Genomic DNA, 19869 nt, shown 5'->3' with positions numbered 1-19869 from the left:
CGTGCGCTTCTCTCCCATGGCTAATGGCAGCGGATCCATTTGAGTGTTGCTGTTCCTTGGTTTCTTGTTGAGAATGACATCAATTTCTGTCAGGCTTTTGGAGCAGTTCTTGCTCTATAAAAGATCCTGCAGAGACATTGCTTCCTGCTGGCATTAAAGAAGAACATTTGAATCAAGGACGTACATCCACAAGTTTTAGACTTGTGAAAGCGCATGCCATGATTTTCCTTTTTCTAAGCAAAAATGGAAATTGGATTAAACAGTCAGAAGCAGTGCTTTCAAAAGCTTTTGATGGTGGTCTTTCGGCTGCTACGTGCTGACCAGCAGCCCCGCTCTCACACCAGAGTCCCTTGGAGCACCAGCATCTGTAAGGATCATCTGCTGCATTGATTATAGCTGATAATTCTTCTGGGTATGCTACTTAAAATGCTCTTTTAAGTTGAGGGATAGCATGCTAGAATAATGCTGTAGCAAGTACAAGCTGTAATTGTACGCTGGAATAAAGCTCCAGATCAAGAAAGGGCGAGAAGGTAAAATGCACTCGATCATGATACATCGGCACAAGTGAGGCACACGTCCCCCAGAGATAACGGCCCAGATAACTGTCTGTCTTTTACCACTGAGGTGGTAAAAGTCTTTATTTTACCACTGAGGTGGTAAAACTTGGTATTTTTTAGGTACGGCGTAAATGCGTATCCACTACAGGTTTGTCTCCGCTGCTTACTCACTAGCAACCTGAACAGCAACTCATAGAGCTTGGAGGTTTTGTAACTCAGGTATGTGCTATAGGCCTTGCAAAAGCTCCAGAACAGGAATCAACACGTACATTAGCCCCCGAATAAATTCCCCTGACACCTACAGCCTCACACCACACTGCGAAGCTCTCGAGATCCTATCTCCCGGTGGCTGCCTTACAAGAAAATGGCCCCCTGAATCATAATGCTGCTAATATTAGCACAGATGAGATTTTCTTAACTTTGAAGGAATTTGATTCGACAAACCGTGCTGTCAGCAAGAGGGAATTAAGTTCTTATGGCACATACAAGGGTCTTGAACGTTGGCGTGTTGGAGCCATATGGGAAGCCACACCGCAGCTAAGGCAAGGCACATCTTTTGTTCCATTTGAAATCTGTGCCCGTAGCCAGCTGCTCCTATTACGAAGACACAATAAAGGCAGAAATCCTCAAAAATCCCTTGTATCCAGAAATTCAAGTTGGCACGTTATAACCTCTTTGGATTTCTCCAAACCACAGGCCCGAGGAATTCAATGCTGCGCATTCACATGTAGTTGCGCATGCCTTGCCTACAAAATGTGAAAAACACATTAGAGAAGTGTTTATTTTCAAGCATCTGCCCCAGACTGGGTGTCAGCGTGAGGAAGGCCCAGCTCGTGGGCCACCAGCCCCAGCAGACACGCCGGCTCCTGCAGCCGCCCTCGCAGGCCTCACAGCCAGGCCCATCTTGGGGTCACTGGGATGGGTTTCTATTGCTGGCTGCCAATTTCAAGACTTTCACGCTTTATCTGACCAGAGAACTGCAGGCAGGCAAAAAGAAGAATTTCTTCAAACCCCGAGCTTCTGTTTCTCCCTTCGTACAGCCGTATTTCTCCCATCTGCATCAGCGTCTTCCAGAAGAGAGCTCCCTCCTCTACCACGAAACAATTTTTCATCAGGGTCCTGGTACAGGTGGGATGAGAGCTCACAGCAACCTCCCGGCCACCCTGGGTAGCCAACTGCTATTGCAAGAAACCACATTTTCTGAACACATTGTAATTTATGGAGCTCACTCTTGGGTTTTTACCCTCCGCCTTCCCTGTTGGCAGGTTGCCGCTGAGCCTAACACCTCTGATGGTTTGAAACCTCTTCCAATTTCCTGCCTGAATGCATTCAGAGCCAGTTTATATCTATGTTCGTGTGCCAAAGTTTTAGCTTGAATAACTGCTCTTCCTCCTGTAATACATAGGGAGTGATAGCAGCCTTTCGACTGGGGAGGCTGAGCAAACCAAGCTCTTCTGGGCTCCACAACACAATAACATTTCCAATCTCCTTCCAGTTTAAATTTCTTTCCTGAGCATAGGTTTCATAAATTTTAGCCCATTTTCCAGATGAATTTTTACCATACCTTATGCAGTTGTATTTTAACATTTTTATATCACTACCTTTGTTACAAACATTCTTAGAAATATATAATAACTGTTGTGTAAAGCACTCTGTAGTCCTGCAGGCTGATCAGCTATAATAAAAGGCATAACTTGCAGCTCTGCTCTTCAATGCAACAGCTGGATCTGACTTGACCAATGCTTTTTTTCTGTTCAGTAATGGGCATTAAGTAATCAACACGATTTTCACACAGCTGGCACGTACCATGGACCAGCTGATCACTCCTAAATTACTGTCCAGGAATCCAGTGAGACCTAGCATGCTTGGGTTGATTCCCCTTCTGATTATGTCTAATAAATATTTTAAGCTACAGATAGAAGGGACTCTCCAAATTCTGAAATGACCCACTGAAACTGCCAAAAACCGATGTCATATTTGTTGGCCAACTTCCCCCACTGAAACCCTGTAAATTGCTGCGCTGAGTGAGACATTGAACACTGTCTCCCAAGAACAGCGAGGTAGGAAGGCTGTCGTCCAAGTATAATAAGAAAACTGCATTAGTCTTTCAGGGGACTACTTACCTCCCCAGCTCATATGCTGCGTGGAGATTTTAATAAAGTAGAATATTGCAGAAAAAGTTGTTTCATTTCATCTGTTTCATGTCAGAGAAATACGACAGCGAGGCAATGGAAGGTAGAGAAAAATTCATTGCCTGCAAATGTGCATTTTCACCCCAGCCTGAGAGCAGTGTCCCCATCCTGCAGCTGGGCCCACCACCAGCTGCTTGATGGCAGCTGCAGGCTTCGGACACCAGCCTTCGAGAGGCTTTGCATCACGTACGCACGCTTGACTCATCGAACAGAAAGCCACATGTCTGTCTGCAGCCTTGTACAGCTCCAGCAAGTCGCTGCAGAGGTTCCTGCTCACCGCACTGCGCCGGGCTGTGCAGGAGGCCAACCCCCCCAGCGCCCCGGGGCACCTCCAGCATCACTGTTATCTACAGGAGAAGCTCAGGGTGCTGCTCGCCATGCCAGCACCATCACCACTACCTACAGGAGAAGCTCATTGTGCTCCTCTCCACACAAGGACAATGCCTGACCCTTTGTGGCTCTTCCATAGCCAAACCTTTTGTTTCCCTAGAGGCAAGATCCCCAAAGGGCTGGTGGATGAGCTATGCTGGAAGGATTTCAGTGCCTGTCTTAGGCTCTGCTTATGGCTGCTCTTCATCTATCTCCATGGTGATTAGAGAGAGGCCTGAAGTGGTAAATCTGCTGAAAGACCCAGCAACACAGATAGAGAAGCGTAGTTAGAAAGCTCGTGTTTGTATTGAGGAGCACAGTGACCTCTGAAAGAAACAGGTGCTGGAAGAACCTAAAAATACATTAACCTGGGTAACGCATCAGACGTCAGTACCTACTGCGAGAACTCATGGACTTTTTTTCTCCTGAGCATCCCGGACTCCCTGAGGGGAAATAATTTCTTAAATATCACCTCAGGGATCAAAGAAGCATCCACATCTACTGGCATATATCACCACTGTGCTGGAGATGGGTCTCAATTGCTGTCCATGGCATGCTGCAATCATCAGATAACATGTCTACGGGGTCAGGTGTTGCCTGTTGCTAAATAGCTGTATTTCTACACAAAGATAGAGTGACGCAGGACACCATGGGCTCCAGAAGCCACTGGGCCAAGGGCAATGCTGAGAGCAGGAGGCTCCAGCTTGGGTATGGTCCTGCAAGGAGACTTCTGAAATGCACCTGGTTCGTGTCCCCTCAGCCTGAGGGACAGGCAGAGCTCCTCCAGGATCATTTGAACCTGGCCATGCACCCAACCTGGCACCTCCTGGGAGGCTCCCAGGGAGCCTCCACCACAGGGAAGGGAACAGGAGACAAGGCTACTGCCTGACTGCCACGGCTGGTTGGCACCAAATGGTGCTGCGGGGCTGAAAGCAAGCACTAAGCCAGGCTTGTAAAGACAAGAGGGGGAAAAAAAAAAAAGAAACCTAAACAACTGGATTTTCTCTAATCAGACAGATAATATTTACAGCCTATGGGTGGTGCCAAAATATTTCAGGAAATGCCTAAGCCCTTTGAATAAATCTCAGGAAAACACGGGATTTAAAGACAGTAACTGTAACAATAAGAATGAAAGCCTTCTACCCTCTCCCAGCCTCCTTACATGGTTTAAAATGATTGCCATAGCAATTATCAAGGCTAAGCTCATTTTGTAGTCCCCACTGCAAATTAAGTTCTGAGTTGAACATGTAAAAGATCAGCATAAAAACTAAACGAATCGTGTAAGCTGCACGGAGCAGAAATCAATGCACTTTCCACGCAGACAGCATGCTGAGGTCTAATCCGTCCTGTTAAATTCCTACACAGAGATACTTGAACTTCATTAGAGAGATTATTTCCCATAAGTGAAACTTCTTGCCCATTTTTAGAGTGACCTGCAGGCTTTGTCCGTCTGTGCTGGGCTTACTGCAGGGGCACGGTGGCCCAGGAGAGCAGAAATGTGTGCCAGCTGCCCCAGGCACACTGGCATCCCACCACTTCTTCCCCATGAAACAGCAATATGCCTGTCTGTACCTGTTCCTTTCCACAACCACAACAAAATCCATCCTGAAAGTATTTTGTTTCCCCCCTCTCAGTTGCCAGTTACGCCTACAGACACAAAAAACCCAAGTCCCCTGAGGACTGCATCCTGACGTCACTACCTTTGTGCGTTCAGACCAGACCTGCATCAGAAAGTTTCTACAGCACACGCAGAAACAGAACCGTATGCAGGAAGTGCTTGCTTCCCTAAAAAATTAGGGCAATTATTTCTAAAGAGCGCATTCGCACAATATATTTTGGCATCTTGGCGTTACAGTTACCTGCTCAGGTTTCAGGCCGGGGGGCACCCACGCATACTCCTCCAGGGCACAGCCCGAGTCGTCGTCGGAGGTGGAATTCCTCTGGAAGTCGAACATGAGCTTGGTGACGGTCTTCTCCATCTCCAAAGGCATAACTGTCACAATGTGCTCTTCCTGGGAGCACTTACAGTGAAGGCAAATCTTCCTGCAAGGGGAAGAGAGAGAAAAAAAGAAGAGTTCCCCTGGTGAGCTGCACTGCAAACGGGAAACAGCCGAGATCCCTGCCAGCCGCTGGCCTGCAGCTACTGAGCTCAGCCACTTTTTTTTTTTTTTTATGCTCAGGCATTTTCTAACAAAGCATTTGTCCCTCTTGCACGCAGGAAATAAAAAGTCCGTATTTGCTATAACAACACTTGGCAATTCAGCTGAGTCAGGCTGTCAGACATTTGGGGCTATGTAATTGCTCGTCCCTCTGCTGCTCTGCAGAGAGCATTTCCAGGGGCCACGCGCCCGCCTGGCACGGACCGGCCGGTAATTGCGGAGCACTTACCAAAATTAGGACAGCCAAGCTCTTGGCTAATGCATAAAATGGTGGATTGACTGGGAAGCTGTGAATGACAAGTCCTTTTAGCATGCTGATAGCATAAATTTGCTTATTAAAGTAGCATAAAAATTGATTATAGTCTGAACATATACAGCTAAATTAAATTAAGGGAGGCGACACAAGCTGCAGTCGCACGCCAGCGGGATGCTAACGGCCCAGCTCGATGGCACACGCCTCGGCTCAGCAGCACATCAGCTTGCTCGCTGCCCAAGACACGTGCAATGCTATAATATAATTTATTATAATAAGAAGTACAGAGAGAGCAACCAAAAGGTTGCCATTTAACACACATTAGCTTAACTCAGTGCAACTACCACCACTTAACGTTTCTTTTAAGTGTGTATTCCTGCAGCTGGTGGTCCAGAGGAGATTTTTTCATGGGCATGGACCCAAGTATCCAGCTGCTCTGCTGCTAGAACACCCCAGCCATTCACCAGGGGTGATAGCGAAGGACAAAGCAGCCTGAAAACACTCCCCATGCCCCCAAATGGGGGTTAGAGTGCTGATAAATTGCTTTCTATTTCTGAAAATACAATGCTCTTCCACAATGTGGGTCAATGTTATCTATTTTAAAGTAACCGCGCAGGGTTCTGAATTAATTTGAGCTAATCAAACGCTGCTGACTTCTGAGGAATTGGGTGCCACTTCACGTGGGCAGCAGAAGGGGGAATCAGGCCCACATTTCAGAAATAAGGTAACAGACAAAAAGCAGGAGAAAAGTTACTGCGACCACTGCAGCTCTCTCTGCTGTAACACTGTAATTCCTCTGTCCTCCAAAGAACATTGGAGGGCAGGAACAGTTAAACATCAGGGGCTTTAATTTTCAAACACCTTTCCTTCTCTTTAACCACCGCGCAAAGGCCAGCAAAGCATACCAGTGCTCCGATCCAGCTTTGAGTCTAAATTTCCACTTGGCCATTACAGCACAAAAAATGCACTCTAGCAAAAGTCAAGAGGCTCCGTTCAGTCAAGCCAGGGAGATTTGCCAGATTTTCCCATTTCCTGCCTTTCATCAGATCTAACGTACACACAGACCCAAACGCACCCCGAGTGTCTGGTTTGCGTCCAGCCAGAGCGTCTCGGCATCGCCTCCGGCCGTTACCTTCAAAAATAATCAAGGCACAATTTCATGCGAATACTTTAATTAATCAGCTACTGTGGAAAGGCTCTCTGCCACAGCAAAGCTGCCGGTTCCTTAGCCGTTTCCATCTCATTTCACAACACGATTAGCAGCAGCTCGATACGCAACAAGATGTTAAAAATAATTAATAGCTCCAGAGCCTCACATTCGGGGTTTGCGACTCGGGCAGTTATCCTAACGGAGTTTAGGGCTCCTTTGCCAAATTTAATTTTCAGGACATCAATCACGGGCTTCAAAAGGAGACAGCCCAGCAACGTGTGCTCAGAGAGCTAATGAGAAAAATTGTGGTATCAGGTGGCAGGGTGGAGAAAACGGCACGGGGAGGGAGGCTGAGCGCAGGCAGCCTCTGCCCCGCTGCCGCCGGGATGTGCTACGTGCCAGCAGCCACGGAAGGATCAGGAGAGCCAAGGATGAGAAGGACACATGGAGCCCCTTGTGACGTCCCCAGGCCGGGACAACGGGCTTCATAAAAACTTTGCACTGTTAAAAATTGAGCATGGGGTTTCTGCAGCCTCCCTGGGCGAACCATACAAACTTGAAGATCTTGCCCTGGAGATGTTCAGTACTCCTCCTTTCCCCTCGTTAAAAACAGAAGATTAACAGTTTTAATTACAAGTATTTTCTTTATGTTAGGATATGCTGTTTCATGGGAACAATACTCAGCATCCTAAGAGTATCTTTCTACTCCTATGATATGGTTTCCATGACTTCTTCACATAGGTCTCACTTATTCAACTTTACTTGATCATCTTCCAGCTCCCTATAATTAAAAATAATTCCCCATAGCGAAAACTTAATATAAAAATGTACATTTCAAACGTGAGATGAAACTGCACAAGCAATATCCCCAACCACAACTCAAAGCAGGAGGGCGTTAAGCGAGATAACGCCGGTGCTCGATCGAGTGAATAGTGACCAGAGCAATAAGATGCTGGTGCTGCTGATGCCCTGGTGCTGAGCTGATGGGTTTTGGGGACACGTGGGGCCACCAGCCCGCCCTGCTGCTCCCTCTACCACATTAGGCATTACTGTGGCCACAGGATGAGCATCCAAGCCCGGAGCTGCTGAGCACTGCCCCGGCATGCTGCATGCCTTTCCTTATACAGGGTGCCGAGCTGCACGTCCTGCACAGGGACAAACCCTCGACTTGGCCAGCCACCAGCCTCATCTGAACACCACCACCTTGTCTGGAACAGCTGCTGCTCCCCAGCTCGGCTTGCAGCGTCAGCCAAGGAGCCCGATGCTGCTGGGGGCGAGAGCAGGCAGCTGCTTTCTGTTGGTTGGGTGGTGTTTTTTTTTGAAAGCAAGAACAAAATCAGGCCATTCGCTCCCTGGAAATCCTATCTTCATTCCTGAGCCCTTCTGCCTTGCTCTCAGCCACGCTGGGGTGGCTCGTGCTAGCCCCTGAGAAAGCAGAAAGGATCTGCAAGCCCCTCTTGGGGAAGTCCTGCCCCAGAGTAACAGAGATGCGGAGATTTTGGTGCTGTTACTGGAAGCTGGGAGCATCCCAGAACCTCACCTGACTCCAGCGCTGAGAACTAGCAAAGAAAAGGCCAGTGATGCTCTGTTTTCTAACAAAGCAGGGAGAGCTGACAGCACTGCTAACCTCAGGCACGGAGAGCAAATCCAGGAGCTGCCAACCAAGAGCAAAGAGTAGAGGGACCGTGCTGAGGGAGGCACAGGCTGTGGAGCATCCTGGCATGTCTGCTCCGCGTGGAGCTGTGCGTGGGACAGCTCTGCAGCCGGGCTGGGAGGGGAGAAAACTGGGAGAAAATGACATTTCCTGGTTTCAGAGGTAGCTGGAGAGAGGCCCGCCTCGAAGTGACTGCACATGGCACGAAGCAGTGGCGGCTTGAGAACAGATTGAAAAATTTGTTCTGCTCAGGGTCAGCAATTCAACGGGTGAGGTTACAAGATGGACGCGTTTGATTTTGCGATGGCTGCTTGGTGCGGTGCTCCTGGCACCGGGGAGGCTCCAGCCTGTCCCATTACCTCCCCACCCACTGCTGGCACACACTGTGTCCACCAGCCCTCAGCTGAGCCCTCTTTCTACAGCCAAAAACAGACACAAAAAGGGGAATGTAAAGGAAACGGGGCCAAAGAGATCAAGTGGAGAGAACCTGGCTGTAAAATCTCTCTTGCTTGGGATGCGGAAGCATGCTTCCAACCTAGGTGCACATCCATGAGGTTCAACACGAGTCCAACTGACCAGTGAGGTCTCTGGGACAAGGATCTCTCTCGTTACACACAGCAGTCAGCCAATAACACAGCAAATGGCACCAAAGCACTCTGTGCTCAGTTTAGGACAGTTTAAAGCCGTGGCAGAAACGTTAACATTCTTCCTGGACAAAGAAGGAGCTTGGCAAACAGCTCCTATCATCTACCCGCACTGCTTATCTCTGTTCCTCACTCGTTTCTTCTGTGATGGAAATAAATGGGTTGTACCAGGGAGCGATGTGAGGAACAGAGCCTTGTCTGCAGCCGGGCCACGAGACACCTGTGCTCCGCTGTCATGAAGGATTTGCATGCATTTGTGAGCACATTAGCATGCAAGATTGGGAATCCCTCAAAAAGCAATCCTCTGCTCAGCTCGGATGTGAGGTCTGAAAAATAATGGGGCGATTCCCTTGCATCGTGGCGCAGAGTGATTTTTTTTTTTTTCCCAGGATTGAGCCATCATTCTGATTGCAATCAGCCCTTTCGGCCAGTTGTATGTCACGAAACCACAAGGCTTCATAGGAAAAGGGAGAGGCTGCGGATTTGGGGCAGCTCATGTGACCCCTGAGCCTCTTAACAAGGGCTTCTTAATGTCTCTGCCTGTTATCTCCTCCCTTCATTTGAGAGCTAATGAGGCATCCTCCCACCCTGAGCGAGCTCCGGCTACACAGACCCATCTCTCCAGATCCCACAGGCAAGGCAGACATTTGTCCTGACTGAGAAACGAACGCAGCCCCTCACTCCTTCACCTCTCCTCCAGTAAGGGCAGTGCTCTCCCGTTTTACAGATGGGGAAGCTGAGGCACGGCAGCAGAGCTCTGCCCACAAATTCACCACGGCAGGCTGAAAGAAGAGTCACTGACTGGCACCCCACGTTGGAGCTGAAGCTCTGCATCCTCCTCCAACTCCTCGAACACACATATTTACATTACACATAACCCTGGGCAGCTGCCCAGAGGTACCCAGTGCCCACAGAACCCAGATACAGAAGTGCCATCTCTCTGGACAAAACGTTTCTGCCACTTCACACTCTTCTAGACCCACTTCAGCCAGGAAAAACAAACACAGCTATCAGCAGGAATGAATTGCAAAGACTTTGTGAGACCCGGGTTGAAAAGGAAGCTTCAAAAAAGCTTTTATCTGCAAAACCGGGGTGCACGAGGCTAATGGGGTTGTTAATTAGCCACAGGCATTTACAGTAGCAGCAATCCAAAGTCTGAGGACAGGGTGCCCTTGGTGGCCTCTAAGTACAGCTCGGTTGACCCTGGATGCTTGGATCAAGCAGTTGGCTTAAGAGATCACCATAAGGCAGCAGCAAGAGAGCAGGTAGCACAGTAATGCCACAAAGCCAAGGAAGGGAGAAATAATCCAGGAACCAAACTACTCCTAGAGCTGCAGCTCCTCCTGATCTCAGTGCTGACAGCCAAGCATGCACAGGCTGCACACCTCCAGAAAGGCTTGCAGCACATTGCTTTATTTTATTTCCCTCCGACCTTTGTGGTGCCAACAGCAGCAATTGCTAAGGCACTCGGGCTGGTGTTGAAACTTTTATGACAAACCCCATTTCCACTCCTGGAAAAATTCTCCCCTCCTGGCTGGTGTTGTCCATGCTCGGTTTCAGGCTGGAGACTAATTTTACTTTTAAGACTTGGTAAAAATCCTTTACCATTGCAGGATTTGCTGTTGCTTAATTAAGAAGGAAAAAGAACTACCCCCCAGTATTGCCAATTTCAACAAAATATGAGCAAAGCCAGCCTAGGATGGTTTTCCACTTGGTCTGCCTTCAGGGTGAGTTGAAGAAGCAGGTGGAGCATCTGCACGTGGGTCCTCACTGCTGCCCCCAAATCCTGCTCCCCTGGGGCATGGCCCATAGCAGGCTCCGGTTTTGGTGTCTGTCACCTTCAGTGCCACGTGGTGGACAAGAGCCAGCAACACACAAAGCTGGGCACCTCCACGATGAGACCAAGAAATTGGGGCAAAACAATACACAACGTACTGGTGGAAGAAAATAAAACCACCACCATCAAATCCCCAATCTGGGCTGTCTTTGTGCATTCCTAGACAGGCAGGGTAGCAGGACTGCATCCAAAGACGTGGCCAGAGCTCTCAGCAGCACCACGGGACGGATCAAAGCACACCAACCTGCCCATGCTCAGGTGCCACCCTGTGGCTACACCCAGCCGGAGGAGCTGGGGTGCTTTGTGGGTGGGTGGTGGAGCCCAGGGGTGCTCCAGCTCTCTCCAGTAACACCAGTCCCCTCCTGAGCTGGGCGAGGGCCCCAGGGTGCTGAGCACGTTCCTGATCCTGATCCAGGCTGCTCCCCTGAGCTGCAGCCCCACCACTGACCACAACAGATCCAACACAAAGATGATTAAATTAAGGAGTATAAATAACGTGGCAGCCCTCAGATGAAGTCTGGAGTTCTCAAGATATTTTACAGAGGATGCAGCACTTTTTTTTTCCCCGTAACACAGGTTAGACAGGGGTGGGCTCCCTGCGAGCCGGTGCGAGCTGCAGACCAAGCGAGGGAGAGAAGAGCAAGATGTGAGCCCCATCCCTGGCCAGGCAGGCCAGCAGGAGGGAAGGTGTCCAACAGGCTGCTCTGACACATCCTAAACGATGGAGGCAGCCTGCCAGCTCAGGCTCACATCTCAACATATCTGTTTGTTGTTTTTTTTTTCCCCCCTTAAAGGTCCAGCTCTTAGAATACAGAAATGAAAACAACCGCCTGTTTTTTCCCAGTCACGGAGATGAAATGCAAGGCGTTAGTTTCCAAGTCAGAGAGCACAATAGGCTCAGTAACGACCCCAAAGCTGGTAGGGAACCAATCCTGAAGATAATCTCATGATTTTGGGAAGGGAGCCCCAGGAAGGGGGCTGGGGACGCCTGGAGGGGTTTGGTGTCCCCTGTGGCAGGACAAGCCCAGCCCCAGAGCTCAGCTCTGCCTGGCAGGGACCGAGCCCTCACGCTGGGCTTTGCTCAGCATCGCTCCCTGCCCAGCTGCCCAGCACTGCCTACACCACAGGTTATCTTGTTGGATTTTTAATTACATCGTTCAGCAGCTTTGCAGCCCAACGAGACACAGAGCTGCATCTCAATGGGTTTCTTTCCACTGCTCACCTGAAGGAAGAAAACTGCCTTCAACCTCAGGCTCTAGCAAGACACAGCCTCTACCTCTGGATCCAAAACCAGCACTCCACAAGCCAGGGAGCAGCCTGGCTCTGCTCACCATGCAGATCCTCACAGTCCTGTCTGCGTAACACCAGTCCCTCCATGAGCAGGATTTATCTCCCCGTCCCTCTCCCTTCACCCACCAGTTCTATCTCCTGCAGTGGTCCCCGGCCAGCAGCGAGGCTGGAGCAGGAGCTGCGACGTGCCCCTGGCTGTCTGTGCTGGCTACAGGGACATCACCCACTCCCATTTGCAACATGACACGCAGAAACCAGGGGGGCAGCGAACCCCTTTCAATTTCAGCACATCCCAGGCTGCGTGTCCTAGAGGGAAAAACCTGACTGATAGGCAAAATGCTCAGACACGGGATAAGCTACGCTCGAAATTGTAATTATTTCAATAGCTGAGGCTTAGACAGCGTCCCCCGAGAGAGGCAGTGCTGACCCAGTTGTGCAAGCAATCGCTGCCAGGCTGCTGTGTGTGTGTGTGCCGGCTCACCCCAAGCCGGGCTGCCACCAGCGAGTGCAGGAGGCTGGGTGGTTTTGTTCAGCTCCATCCGCCTGGTATGAAACAAGCGGCAGGAGAAGATTAAAATGCGAAGGAAAACACAACCTGGTTAGCTGCAGATAGTTTTACTTGACAAATCTTTATCGTGGGCTCAAGCCGGCACCCTTATAAACACAAGGCATCGATGTGAGATGTTCGAGTGCTCCCACAGCAGGTGAAAAAACAGTGGAATAAAAATAAATCAGATAAGTTACAAGATGAGGGAGCTAAAACTGAAAGGATGACACTGCATCTGGTGCGAATAATTATTTTGGCATTATTCTGCCCAGTGCTAATCCTCAACAGCTCGAACAGATTCAATCACTGTTTAACCAAGGAATCATGACTACAAAACAAAGAGTAACTGGATTAAAATCTTTCCATGGTCACAGGTCACGTCTGTGTCACATCTGCTTAAAATGTTCCTCCAAGGAATAGAAAAAAAAAAAAAATTTGACTTTAGAAGATTGCATCGAAATACACAGCCTCCAGGTTTCAGTTCTAACTTGGTTTATACTTAGGCATTCTGGCATTGAAAGGAAGGAGGTATTATTACTTCAAAACTGTCTGTTCTCAGGAATCCAAACCCAGCACAATAAACATCTGAGCAGTAATGTCATCATCCACAATACCAGCCTGCACACAGCCTGCTCAGAAAATGCCCAGAGAACCCAGGCTTCCTGAGGCTGCGCTTGCCAAAGCAATAAAATTAGCACTGAGAGATGAGGATTTTTTTAATACTTATTTAAAGCCAGCTGAGCCTTTCTGATTATTTTTAAAATGAAAAATCTGTTCGAGTGGCATCACCGCTGCTGACTTCCTGTGGCTGCAGCAGTGCAATTTAACCATTAACCTTTTACATCCATAAACAACGAGAACAGCTGAAAAAAACCCCACAGCCCCTCTCTAAAGGTCGCCACCAACTAACAGTGCGTGGAGCAAAGTTATCAGGCAGCTACGTGCACGCACAGAACACCGCTCATCCCTCCTCCCTTCTGCTTTCCTTTCCTCCCAAAAACACACGACGACTCCGAAGCTGTTGCAAAAAGGCAGCCTCTTACCTGTCCCCGCCGACGACCGTGTTAGTTGTGACAGCTCGCTTTGGGCTGGCGAGCTGCTCCCCGGCACGCCGCAGTGCAATAAAGCATCCTGGATGCTCGCAGAACAGCGCAACAGCCCGGCCGGGGCGACGGCGAGGCAGGCAGCAGGGCTCTGCTTGGAGCACTCAGAGCAGGCTCGTGCTCAACGTGGTGTAGCAGCGGGGAAAATCACCCGTGGAAAACCGCGCCGCTCCTGCCCCACGCATCAAGCTTTCACTTCCATTGCCTCACTCAAATCGCAGCTCTGGGGGGTTCCTCCCTCTCTGCTCCCAGCCCAGCTGAATCCAGCAGCCCCCGGAGCTGCCTTCTCCTCGGTGACCCTTGGTGGTGGTGCTGGGATGTCCGACTCGCTCTGCGAGCGCCGGGCACTAAGGAGCAGAGATGCAGCCCGCCGAGAAGAACTGCGGGAGCGGCGCGGGGCTCTGCTGTTGCATTGCTCTCCTCTGCTGCATGCTAATGAGCAATGATGTCAGCCAGCCAAAGGCACCGCATCCGGACCGCGCGCCGCCACGCCACGGCCACCCTCGCATCGATTTACATGGCAATCAGCCCGCTCCTATAAATCAATAAGCCCTGCGGGCTGCTTTGGGAAAGGGAGAGCAAATCCTTCCCTCTGGCTCGCATGTGCGCCTTTCAAAGAGTTGGCTCCGCACCAGCCGCCCAAATTGAATGGTGTGAAGACGCTAATTATCCTTCCCCAACCATCCTCTCATTTGATGCTGACCCAATCGCAACTTGCTGTCAAACTTAAGGCATGGCTTCATAGGTAAGCGGGCTATTACAGCAATGATCTGCTGGCTCTGAGCAACGGATCATTTTTCTCCTGGCTTTCAGTGCCCTCTTAATTATTTTCTGCAGTCACTCGCTACGATTCCCCACTGGTTTTTCAGACGCCGCCTGTTTGCGCACCAGCAGGGCTAAACATTCTGGGAAACGTGAGTTATTAGCGTGGCGTTTCGGCTGCCGCATATTTTAATGCATTTTCTCTGCTACAGCCCCCAGAGGTGCCCCGTTCACACCTTTTTTGAGCACCTCGGGCAGGCGCTGCAGCCCCCAGGAGCAGCTGCCCCAGCGGGGATGCTGAAGCCTCGTGCCCCGTGGGGGAAAAGCAAAGGCACGGAGTGATGGAGCTCCGCTGCTGGGAGCTCTCAGCTCGTTGCTTGGGAATAAGGTCGCAAACGAACCTGTGGTGTTTGCAGAGTGAAATTTGAAAACCTCATTTCCGGGTTTTGGGATGATAAAAGAGGCAAATAAAACGTTCCCAATGTGTATTGTTTCCACGGCGTGCTACTCGCTTCCAGGGCCTAGCTCCAGCTCTGCGAGCCCTCGCTTTTGGCAACGCTAACCGTGTTTACAGAACACAGACGGGTGCAGAAACTACAGCTGCAAGTCTTCCTCCAGCCTAAAAATGCCTTAAATTATCATTATTAAGGTCATAAATTAGGTTTCATTACAGAGCATTATGCTCCAAGTACGCAGGGCGAGCCCTTCAGCCGGGACACCCAGCGCAGCGCCGCCCAACTCGCCCGGCACAGCACAAGGCACAGGACAGACAGACAGACAGGGGAAGTGCAGAGCCCTCACCTGGCTCAGGCACCACGTTAGACGAAGGGCAATATTCGTGGCCATTAATTAATTAATTAACACTTTCTTACTCCCCTCTCTTTCTGAATCAGAAGCAGCAAGTGCAGGAGCTGATCCCTGAATCTGTTCCTGTGCCCAGCCGGGTCAAAGCTTCCCCTGGTGGCAGCAGCATCACCACCTCCTCTGCTGAGCGATGCCAAGGAAGATCCCCTCCGACCACACTTGCAGGAAAAAAGCCCCCCCTGCCCTCCAGCCTCCTAAGCTGGCACATTTTGTCCCCTCCAGCTTTCGCCGGCATTGCAGGCAGGCTGTCAGCTCGCCTCTGTCTGCTGAGCGTGCCAAGGCCCCAGGATGACGTATTTTCCTCTTAACTTCAGAACATGTTAATTAAAATACAAAGGAAGTGAGACAAAAACCGAACGGGGCAAAAGCAAATAAAGAAGGCTGCTTGTAAAATGATAATGTAGAGCAGAAACTCTGCAGAGCAGAAATTACCCGTGTTTACTGTAACAGCCTTCCCTGGAAATACGTTGTTAAAAGCACACGGCAGTAATAGGGGCTGCGGCTAGCACAAAGAACGCGCACCACTCAACATGACAGGTCCTGTAGGTGCTAATTTTCACTGAATACATGAGTAAAACGCCTGCCTTTATCTGCATTAACTTCCGAGGAGCGAAGGCCCCGAGCTATAAACACTCGGGAGCAAGGCGTCAATTAGTGCACTGAGTGCCACTCGAGCAGGGTGCGAGCTCTGAGCCCACCTCTCATACACATGCTCCGTGCCACTTGCTCTGCAGTAGCTTGGACACCCCAGAATCAGCCTGGCACAGCCCCGAGGGCAGGGAGATGGAGGTGTGAGCCCCAGGCACCCAACTGGGTGTCCTACAGCAGAGCTGAGTCCTGCAGCACGTTTTGCTTGGCTGTCTTGGCCAACTGGGTCATCCCAAAGGAAGGGATCTCAGCAGAAACTGCAAACTTTTAAGTGTAAGTTGATTCACAAAGAAGCTGCAGGCTTTTAAGTTGATGCACTGAGATGAAAGGCGGGTGAGAATCATGAGCTGATGTAAAGGATCAGCCACGCCACTGCTTACAGCATCTCAGCCGCACGGCTACGAGCGAGAGTGCGGTGTCTCCGAACAGCGAGCCTAATCAGTTCCTGGCAGACTTCCTGCTGTGATACTCACAGGCCTAAATATCCCCAAAATCCAATGAACGGGCTATTCTGGGACAAGAAATCAGATTAGAAGATGCCACTTGTGGACACACAACTGTCTTTGGAAAGTGGAAATGAGCCTTCCTGCTCTGAGAGCTGCCAGCGCGTTGGCAATTGCTCCATATTACTGCTACCTACTCAGCGCCTGTGAAAAGGTCATGTGTTGGAATAACTCCAGAAGGCACGCAGTATTTCTTGATGGATGCCGCACATTACGCAGGTGAAATGGGTGTTTCATTAAGCAGCAAGGTGAGGACTGAGCCGGCGGAGTGTATTTCTGAAGGTCACATGAAGGACTTGCATCATTACAGGGATGGATGCTGACAACTACCCGCAGGGAAGCGAATACTCTGAACAACCCGAGGTAAAGCCTGAGCTACTGAAATAGAAAAGCAATTGCATCAGAGCAGGAAGCCATGCTCAGGTTCAGAAGTGTGTGATGGCCAGCTCTGCTCATAACCACAGCCACTTCTTTCTGCCCTTTGCTCCAGGTTTTAAAGGCAAAGACCCAAGCTTTAAACTTTCTGACATTTGCACAAACTCATCCCTACAGCTGGTATGAAAAGTCGCTGTAAAAGAGCTCGCATCTTTCAAGTGCTGTCTTCTTTATCACCTTGGCGTATCGATCAGCCGCCAGGCTCCACGTGATGCTGTTTGTGATCACAGCGAGCTACAAGGCACGGCCACGTGCAGCCACAGCAGCCTGGCACCCTCAAGGTCACCGGCTGCTAAACCTGATGGATGTCAGGTCAAGTTGCCTTTCTGAATTATTTAGTGAACATCTTCTGCTTGTCAGGGACGTGCTACCACGGGATGCTGTGCAGGCTCCAGCTTCTGCCGTCCCTGAAAGCTGCCTGTGGGACAAAGGCTGTCCCCCTGCGCTTCTGGGCTGCTCAGGGACGGTGACACAGCAGGTCAGCAGCTCCCCTTCGCCAAGCCTGGCTTTGTGCACAACAACAGCTTATTTTCCCACCTCCTTCTACCCACAGAAATGCAGAACTGGATATGCACGGTGTTCTTTTTCCCCTCCGTTCCCACACTCGCCCTGTAATTTGCACAGCAATCTCCACTCTCCCAGCCAGTGCTGGCTCCGATGCCAGGACGGGCTGTGCTCCACGCAGTCCCAGCACGCTGCCTGGGGCTGGGGACATCTGGGGCACGAGCAGGGACATCGTCAGGACCTCACACCCAAGGCCACAGGGCAGCAGAGCAAGAAGCTCTGCAAACACCGGATACCTCTCAGTGCCAGAACTGCGGATGCCTCATCTCCAAAAAACTCTGAACAAAAACAGGGTAGAGGCAAAGGAAGTAGCATCCCATGCAGAGCGTTAATCCCAAACCCCAGCCTGCTCGGCTCTTCCCCAGGACTGCCGTTCGTACCTTCACGTGGCTGCTGCCATGCGCGAGACAGACACGTTCCTCCTGCTGTTCCTGCTGCTGCGCTTCACTTATTTTTGGCAGACGCACGGGTAAGGATCCGTGCTGTCAGTCTGCAAGGAGGAATTTAGCTTTTAAAACCGTATCGAGCCCGGCAGCAGACGACACAGAAGGGGAGGCAGAGCCTGTAAGCACCACAGACGATTTCAGACAGCTATCGGTGCTCCCTGCTAATTCAGCCAGCGAGACAGACCCGACCCTCACCCTGCACATGCAGCCCACGTGCCTTGGCACCCCTGGACCACACAAACCTGCGATTTCAGGTGGTGAAAGGTGGGAGGACCTGGCACTGTGCACACACAGCCCAGCGAGCACACAGCCTGGGTGCACACACACTGACAGTGCACCCCGGTGCTGGAGCTGCAGGCTGGGTTTCCATCCATCGCCGTATTCCACCCCCCCTTTTTTTTTTTTAATCACCTTAATGCAAGAAGCTTTACACAGCTTAACAACAAAAAGGCTTTTCATAGCCTCTGGCTTGAACTCTGCACTACTACGTTTTTTACTTTTGTATGTTAAAATCAAATTTGTAACAGAATGTGAACAACAATCTGCATGCTCAAGTTTTGTTTCTTCCCCTTTGCCAGCCTGACAGCATTCTCATCTGAAGGCTTTTTAATAGTGTCCCTTAATAACGTCTACAAAAACCTCATTAGAGCACTGCATCGAACCTTAAGCTAAATCAACTCAAAGCACTATTTTTTAATTAAATATTTTTCTTGGGGCCTTTCCACAAACAATAAAGCACTCAGTGAAAATATGCTACGAAGGAAATCCATAAATCTTCAGCTTATCTTGCGGTGCATTTTCCAAAGATCTAAACCTTTGATCGGTTACACAAATTAATTTTCCATTTACAAAAAAGAGAAGATGTGCGTACAGGATAACCCCGCACTACCACGTACCTCAGCAGCAGCTCAGGGCTCCCTCGCTGCAGCCCTTCTCTCTACCTGACACTGCCAGGGTCGCTGTCATTGCAGAAGATTTTTTATTTATTTAATTTTGCTTCAGACCTGTCTGATAAGGTGTTTTGGGTCAGCAGTTGTGCCCTGAGGGTTTCATGTCTTTGCTCACAGCGCTCCCTCAGCATCATGCATGAGAAGGCTCTGCCCCCGCCCGCTCCCCCCAAAACCCCATTATCGCAGTGTTTTCCTTTCCCTGCACGTTCAACCATCTCCATGCTCAGCAGCGAGCCTTGAGCCAGCCCAGGGCCCTGCCCAAGCAACATGAGCAGGGTTTGTACCCACCAGACTCCAACCGTGCCAGCCTTCCCTGGCTGGCAGCTGGATTTTGGCACTGCCCCTTGCCCCAGGCAGCATGCTTTGGCCAAACTGCCCCAAAACAACCCGTGGTTTAAGCTAGCTGTGTTTCTGCTCTGACACGGCCAGATAGGAGTGCTTGCTCCCTTGGCCAGCTAAGAGAAGAGACCTGCTTGGTCCCCAGCTGCATTAAATGCAGCGAGGTAACGCCAGCACATTTTAGATTCATCTCCTGCTCCTGTAACATATCACACGTCTGGGAGGAGAACGTGTGTTTGTCACAAACATAAATGGGCTTTCATGATGCCTGTGAGTCTTTTACATTTCCAAGTGGATCTGCAAATGCAGGGAGATCGCCTGTGGTCAGGAATGTGGTGGGTCCTCACGTCGGGTAATGAACAGCCTCTTTAACGCTCAATGGGAAGAGAGGTGCCAAAATGGGTTTTGATTTCCTACCCTGACATTAAATTAAATAAATAAATAAATAAAATACTGGCAGCTCAACTTAATTTCACTGTCCCCAGCCCATTCTGGACCATAACCCCCATGCACCCTGCCTGGAGTGCACAGGGCAGGTCAATACCTTTTGGGATACTGCAAGGCTTACAGCCTGCCTGCCCTGGTATGAAGGCTGGATGGAGC

The 19869-nt window shown here is 50.2% G+C and overlaps 1 protein-coding gene across 4 annotated transcripts in view; it reads right to left on the bottom strand.

Annotated features, from left to right (window-relative positions):
* PRICKLE2 (prickle planar cell polarity protein 2) overlaps nt 1–19869 on the bottom strand; it is a 97245-nt gene that overhangs the window by 23668 nt on the left and 53708 nt on the right. For 2 of the 4 annotated variants that reach the window (XM_027467495.3, XM_027467498.3), the window contains one exon: nt 4978–5161. In XM_027467495.3, the coding sequence (XP_027323296.3) occupies nt 4978–5161 (184 nt within the window). Of the gene's footprint in view, nt 1–4977; nt 5162–6605; nt 6663–13695; nt 14188–19869 lie in introns of those variants that run through there. The other 2 variants (XM_021274939.4, XM_038185892.2) reach the window with 2 other exon arrangements.

The sequence above is a fragment of the Anas platyrhynchos genome, chromosome 13 (assembly GCF_047663525.1).
Source record: "Anas platyrhynchos isolate ZD024472 breed Pekin duck chromosome 13, IASCAAS_PekinDuck_T2T, whole genome shotgun sequence".
NCBI classification, from domain to species: Eukaryota; Metazoa; Chordata; class Aves; order Anseriformes; family Anatidae; genus Anas; species Anas platyrhynchos.
This window is presented reverse-complemented; position numbering and strand designations above follow the sequence as displayed.